Genomic DNA, 7,494 nt, shown 5'->3' with positions numbered 1-7,494 from the left:
TGATTCTGACATGTCCATAGGGTATTAGTTAAGGCTAAATGCCTTTTTGGTATCCAAGTGACAGAACGTATGTTAAGGTTGTAAGAATGGAAATAAATGACATAAATGTGGCGACCATATTTAGAACTCCCTTTTAAACAGAGACATGACGGCAGGGCGTGCAAACCTGAACCAGACCACACAACATCATCCAAGTCTCAGTCTTCTCCTCTCCTCCTTCTTCTTCTTCTTCTTCTCTGTAGTCAAAGTCCACGAGAGGACTTCCTCTGTTACATCTGGACAGGGCTTGGGTCAGGTTGACCTAACACGAGGGGACGGAGGGTGACTTGCTGGCTGGTTCACCCCTGCACACCTCCACTTGAGCTGTGCCTCTACTATCCCCAAAAGCGGTTCAGCTGCTGGTACATGTGTGGCTAGTTCAGTGTGTGTCCGCCGGTGCCATAACCTCGGCAGCTGTGTGTGATTTTGTATTCATGTTGTCTGGGGGCTTCTTTCCTGTTGTATTTTTTTTTCCCCTTTCTGTCTTGACACCTTGTTCCATGTGGTGGAGACATGTTCTGGTCAGATTACGGGTGAAAGCTGCTTTTTGTCGGCTGCGGTGCTTCAGTGTTTGAGTTTTCATTTCATGTGTGACAAGGCAGATAAAACACACCTTCTCTTTATGTGTTTGAAATTTAGGAGAAAAAATATGTTCATGTGCATTTTTTTTAAATAATAGGAATATTTTTGAGCAAATTAATGTTTGGTGTTATGTGAGATACTATGATAAATCAGTGATTCCTGTCACTTTGTCAGTTGCAAGGATTAGTTCAAATACTTAGCGAAAAGTAATGGGTAAATACTGAAATGGCTAAAAGTAAAGAATCAACAGTTCACACAGCTAAAAGTAACAGATGAATGGCTGATAGTCTATAGTCTCCTGCCACAGAATGAATGCAAGCTTGACCTTAAGCAACCTAAACACTAGCAGCTCAACTGCATGAAAAATTACTGTGACAATATCCACTTTTATATAGTGTCAGATGACAGTGAGTGATCCAGTTTAAAATCAAGTCAAATGAACACACTGGAAACATGAGGGTGGTGCTGATGAATGGATATTTGAGTTTGGGGCAGTGGGTGTTCATCTGAAGAAAATAAGGTTGGGAACCACTGCTTGAAATTTTACAGCTCATGTCCCGGCTTTCCAAGTTTTAACAATGGTGCAGACATTATACAATACATGAGGCTACTTTTTAAATTACATTTTGTGCACATTAGATATTTAATAAATAATACAATTCAATTTTCTACTATCAGATTTTGTCTTTGTGTTTTGTTTTTGTCAATGAAATCCTGGGCAGTTTGTTGTATAAATCCATGTTGGACACACACACACACAGACAGACATACAGAAACACACAGTTGGATGGGGCAAGCATTGCTTCATAAACAATTGCAGCCACACACGCTCACGCTAGGAAGGAACATGAAAACAGCACTAATGGGAAAAAGATGAGAGGACTCACAGCAAGCACACCCAGAGAGAGGAGGAGAGAGAGCCGGCTGTTGGACACCGCTGTCTCAGCCCTGCTGGCAAACACAGACGGCCCTGGGATCAGATCGAAAGTTTGCTGCCTGAGGTCACATTGTTAAGAAAAATCCACTTGAATTGCTAGGCTGAATTTTACACATTTGATCTACGGCATGTGTGTTATTTTAAACTGTTCCCCTCTTGTGAATCCCATCCTTTCTCTTTCTGTGATTTCATCTGCTACTTTTACACAATATATTACATTATTATTTTACATTGTATTATTATGTTATTTCCGCATTTTTCCGGTTTCTTTTTGGCTATATATATTTTTATATTATATTAATAAAAAGGTTGGTTTTCCATAATAAAAAAATATTTTTTGAAATACAATTCAAAAAGTGAAGTAGAACCATTTTTTTTTACATTTATTGTCCTTTCATTATTTGGGTTGGTATTTTGGGTTTTTTTTTTATATTTTGTGTAATTCATGGTAAGTTCATTCAGGGCTGTTTTGGATTTTCAAATACGTTAATATTCAGTTAATGTTCAGATTAATCAAACCCATAATAAGTAAACAATCAGTTTAAATGTTCAAATGTTGCTATTGAATGAAAATATTCGGGTCAGATAAAAACGTGTTTAAAACATGTGCTGTGATTATCGCTCTTAAGGCAAAGAATTTTGAGCATTTAATGATAAAGTGTGATGTCGGTGAAAACCAACAGCGAGAGAGCGGCCTTGTGCTGTTAAGGAAAAAGTGTGTCATCTTGTTTGTTTTCCTTTGGTTTGCTGTCTTTTCCAGCCCATAGGGCGTGATGATAACAAAAAAATATTGCGGTGTCCACGTCTCACAGCGGACTGCCCCCCCCCCCCTCCCCCCGAATCTGACCAGGGACCACAAGGCCCTTACAACAACATTTTTGCTCTGAGGGAGAGGAGCAGAAGTTACGGCCTGTGTGTTAATGATGGCTCACTGGTGATTCCCTCACATGTTTGTTCAGATTTTGGCTTTACTTATACATACAGGCACAAATCAACTCTGCATCCCACTTTCCCCCTTCTCTTTCCTGGTGAGGACAGGGAGAAAAATCTGGTCTTATCTTCCAAGATTGACATTGGCCACCACTGCCGACACTCTGGCCTTGATTTGTGCTAATTTTTAGCTGTGATACGTTAGTGTTTTGTCTTCCACAAGAAATAAATTTCTCTCCATAAAATTCTCATTAATTTTTTTTGTTTTTCACATGCTCCCTCTGTCTTATCCGTGATATGTATCCACTAAGACTGCATAATATTTGGACAGGTGTTCTTTCGTATACATTAACTTCAAGGGGCCTGGTGTGTAATTTCATTGCAGTCTCATAAAGAGGAAAAAGGCAGCATAACCTGGCCGGTGGATTTTTAATCTGGTGCCGTATACTGTCGTCTATACTGTATGTGTAATCCCTAACAATAAAAAACTGTTTAGCACCAATTTTCCTTTACTTTTAAAACCTTCTTTTTTCCTGTGGAGGCCACATCTGGAAGACAGATGTAGTCCCAAAGCTTGTTCTCTGCCTTTGACTCTCGCTCTCTCTCCCTAGCATTCACTGCTTCTCATTCACTCACTCACTCTCTCTTTCTCGCGTCTTTCCCTCCCTCCCCTCTCTTTTTGGGAAACATGAGAGCCGAGTTAATTCTCTCTCTCTCTCTCTTTCTCTCTCTCTCCCACCCCGGCCGGACCACCCACATTCGGAAACGCCTAGCTGTTCCAGAGGCAGAGCCGCCGGCAGTTTAGAGAGACAGAGGGAGAGCGAAGCAATGAGGGAGAGAGATGTAAGGATGGGTTATGAGTGACGGTTTTAGCAGAGTATCAATTACATCAATGTCAAAGCCATAACCTGCCATTGTGTAAGCAGGAGAGAGTCTGGGAGAGACGGCTGCTTTATGCTCAGCTGAGTTTGTGCAGAGTGAATCCTGGGCTTTTGTTCTTTGCACCACAGCTATCTATAGCCTCTCACTTCCCTCTCCAGCAATATGATGTCCCTTATAATAATGCATTTCAAAAAACACATGCCCTTATAATTAAAGTCTGCTCTTTGTCATATGCTGTTCATCTATAGATTGGATTAAATTGTCCATAACTTGATTATATCTATTTTTAAAAATGGATCATTTCAGATTCAAACATCTCAAGGAAAATAACTGTGAAATTTTCTTAAAACAGCAGCTTTTATTTGCTTGGTAAGCAGGAAATAAGAGCATCTCAGTAAACTTCTCCAATATTAAGGTCAATGTCTCCACCTTGTGGATGTTTCTTATTATTGCCTCCTTAAGTGTTTCTCAAAAGTGTTTTTCACCATCTGCAGTGCGCCTTCCTAAAAAGTCTACAAAGTGTTTAACAGTTGAAAACAATTACTTTGATGTTTAATAAACAGCTAATTATTTCTTTATGGATCATTAATAAGCCACTCATGAGGACACCTTGGTTGCCAGGTAGTGAAGAATCTATTTGTCTGTTGTAAATCCTCCAACAATATCACATCTGCCTTTAAATTTTTAGCTAAAGCTACATTGGTACTAACAATGGACCAAGTTACGTAGATACATGTAATTTGAAAGGTGTTGGTTGTAGTGACAAACCAACAGGTGAATATCACCTGACTCTGCATTTTAACCTCAGCTCTACAGAGCTTTCACTTTAATGTTCTAGTTCAATCTCACAGCTCTTGTTCCACTGTTTTAAATGGTAGAAGGCAGCTGTTCACCATCTGCCCAGCAGCAAACAGAATACAGATTCTCAGATTTTTCCCACAGGAGTTGCTGAAGACAGAGCAAGCAGAGTGAATGTCAGACTTCATCAGAAACACGACTCCAAATAAATACCAATGTAGCTCTGTGTCTGCTGGATGTGTAAATAACTGTTTGCCAACAAGTTTTCCACATGAACTCAAAATGTGATTTGTCAGTGTTGTGTTTATAGCTTGTTTCTGCTGCCCCCAAGTGGCTAAAAAAATCAGTTATAGCAGGTTAGCAATTACTAACTGAAAAGACAGAGCAAATTATACAAGAGGAAAAGATACACCAGACAAAGGGATTTTTCAAACCTGGCAACTCAAATATTTTTCTTATTAATGGCTTATTAATAATCTATGAATTATAATTAACCATGAATAAAGCCATTAGATAATACAGAGAGTGGTGAGCATTCCAAAGGAGTTTAGTGGACAAGCACAAATACTATCCTGACAAGTGTTAGCTTGTACACCTACAGCTCAGTAACACACCGCTTTGCTGAAGACAGTGAAGTGACTTTATGGTGCAACTTAATGCATAATACAATAATATCAGATTATCTCTTATTTGGTTTTCTGTGTTTTTCTTCTCCCCACCTCAGTCGCTACTGACCCCACAGTGGCCCCCAGCATACCCCCAAAGGGCCCTCCCACAAAGAGGCCGACCAGGGCTCCAAACAAGGCCTCCCTTCTCACCAGTGTAGGCAACCACCTCACCCAGCCTGTCAGCTTCTCCCACAGGCCCCAGAAAAAAGTGGGGGAGGAAGTTGAGACACTGGTAGGGGGGAAAATACTATCTATATCCACATCCAGGTCTCCTATGCTCCTCTCTGCCTCCTCCCGCACTGCTTCCATTTCTTCTTCTGGTTGTGAGTCTGTGGGAGACACCTGGTCATTCAGCTGCTCTGCTCTTCTCTGTCTCACAATCTCCACCTCCCTCTCTCTCACTCTTTCCTCAGCCTCTTGGTACAGAGGGCAACTCAAGTGTTGTGTCCCATTCTCCTTCGCCATCTGCTCAACTTTCTCCAGCAGCTCCTCGACAGCTTTCCTCTCCTCTGAGTCTCCACTGCGGGTCTCCAGGGTGTGGTAGCGGTCGCCACATCTTTCCACCAGCTCCTGGAGGTCTTTGCGCCAAGTGGCAAGGTATTCCTCCAGCTGCTCATCCTCCTCCAGCTCCTCCATATGGGTGAAGAGCATGATGGTGTTCCTGCTCACTGCAGAGGGGCCAAACAGCTTCATCAGGACAGCCAGTGCCTTGGCCTCTCCATCAGCTGGCTGGTTCACAGGGACACACAGCAGGAAAGCATGTGGCCCAGGGCTGGATAAGGCAATAAAGGTGGAGATGTGCTTTTTCCTTTCCTCAGGGTTGCAGTTTGAGCCGAACCAGGCTGGGCTGGAGACTACCACCATCTACAGAGAGGAGCCAGGAGCATAAAATCAAGGTTTACTTTGCTTCTTTCTATCTCTGGTTCTAAAGATGTTGGTACTACTACTAAAATACTCATCAGAAATGTGTGTGCTATAGGAGTCACTGTCCAAGAGAGACTCAGACTTAGTAAAAGCTAAAATGTGATTGATAATCAGGATCTAAACATACTTTGTTTATAATAAACTACCATTAAAGCCTCTGATATGTGTCTATATTACCTTCACTTTATTGTCTTTATATTCTATAAACGCTCTAAAAAGTGATACCTGCTACCTTGAACCACTGCAACCTTACTTTCTGAATGTGTTTCCCCACCTGCCTGCCTGCAACCTCTCCCCGGTGTTTGCGGCACTCCTGGGTGACGGCACCATCTGTGCCCTCCTCACAGTCTTGCAGGCCCAGGATGGCGCAGACTGCTGATCTCTTCCCTGCCCCGGGCCGACCCAGCACCACCAGCCTCAGCTCTGCGTAGCAAAAGGAAAAGGGCCGTTAGACACAACAATAGCGAGGGGGGGGGGGGGTCATTTTCATATCTTCACAGTAAACTTATTTGTGTATATGTAACACCGAAGTGTCCCATGTTGTGCAAAGAGTACACAAGTTTTTCAGATGTATGGCAATAACATTACTTGAATTCTTACACCTTTGCATGCGTGTTAAAGTAACATGCTGTCTGCTGTTCGTTTTGTGTTTTGTTACTGATAATACTTTAGCCTGTTAAATGCTACCGTGTCATCTGCCCTTGTAGCCAGAACCGCTTTAAAATTTCCAAGAAGCGGCAGCGCCCTCCGCAACTGCCGTCTCTGCTCATCTCCAACCGCGCCATCAGCGAAAACGCCACGGCAGGCAGCACATACTGACTTCTGTTTTCCTGTCATGTCTCACAGATGCGGTTTATTTGAAAACCGACATTTTATAGGTGTATTACCAGCCTTACCTGACAGTGGGGGGGATGCTGACATTTCTGGTCCTGGTCTCTGTCGCTGTGTGGTGTTGAGTCAGGGATGAACACACTTCCTTGTTCCTGCAAGCTGACTCAGCCCCGCCTCTGGTCCCGGACTGAACTTGTCAACACAGGGCCCGGGGGCCCGCCCAGGATCCGGCACAAGAGAAGTAAACTGTTTTCTTATCACTTCATCCCATTAGTATTTTGTAATATCATGATGCTAACAAACGGATGTTAAGCAACTATAAACATGCTAGCATTGGCTAACCAGCTCCAAGCCAAGTGGCAACCAATTTGAAAAAAACAGGCCATACTAAAGTATGACTCTTTTTAGCCCATTTTGAAGCCTTACTATACTGTGAGGTTTTTTATGACATTTTGAGGTCATACTAAAGTATGACTTTTTTTGGCCAATTTTGATGCCATACTATACTATGACGTTTTTTATGACTTTTTGAGGTCATACTAAAGTATGACTTTTTTTGGCCGATTTTGATGCCATACTATACTATGACGTTTTTTGGCACATTTTGAGGTCATACTAAAGTATGACTTTTTTTTGGCCGATTTTGATGCCATACTATACTATGATGTTTTTTGGCACATTTTGAGGTCATACTAAAGTATGACTTTTTTAGGCCGATTTTGATGCCATACTATACTAAGACGTTTTTTATGACTTTTTGAGGTCATACTAAAGTATGACTTTTTTTGGCCGATTTTGATGCCTTACTATACTATGACGTTTTTTATGACTTTTTGAGGTCATACTAAAGTATGACTTTTTTGGCCGATTTTGGTGCCATACTATACTATGACGTTTTTTATG

At 41.8% G+C, this 7,494-nt stretch overlaps 1 protein-coding gene across 2 annotated transcripts; it reads right to left on the bottom strand.

Moving 5' to 3' along the window:
- Window positions 1-1,079: 1,079 nt before the first annotated feature.
- Window positions 1,080-6,760, bottom strand: si:dkeyp-69e1.8 (uncharacterized protein LOC100001340 homolog). 2 transcript variants are annotated; one of them, XM_041062344.1, is made up of 3 exons: window positions 6,657-6,760; window positions 6,014-6,183; window positions 1,080-5,700 (listed from the first exon to the last, which is right to left on the bottom strand). In XM_041062344.1, the coding sequence occupies exons 1-3, from the start codon at window positions 6,679-6,681 to the stop codon at window positions 4,855-4,857; spliced, it is 1,041 nt and encodes a 346-aa protein (XP_040918278.1). In that variant the 5' UTR covers window positions 6,682-6,760; the 3' UTR covers window positions 1,080-4,854. The 2 variants fall into 2 exon arrangements, with proteins under 2 accessions (XP_040918278.1, XP_040918279.1); XM_041062345.1 differs by having other exon boundaries at window positions 6,035-6,183.
- Between the last annotated feature and the right edge of the window lie 734 nt (window positions 6,761-7,494).

This window comes from Toxotes jaculatrix, chromosome 18 (genome assembly GCF_017976425.1).
Source record: "Toxotes jaculatrix isolate fToxJac2 chromosome 18, fToxJac2.pri, whole genome shotgun sequence".
Lineage (NCBI taxonomy): Eukaryota > Metazoa > Chordata > Actinopteri > Toxotidae > Toxotes > Toxotes jaculatrix.
Note: the sequence above shows the minus strand (reverse complement) of the source record. Positions and strands in the feature narration are given on the sequence as shown.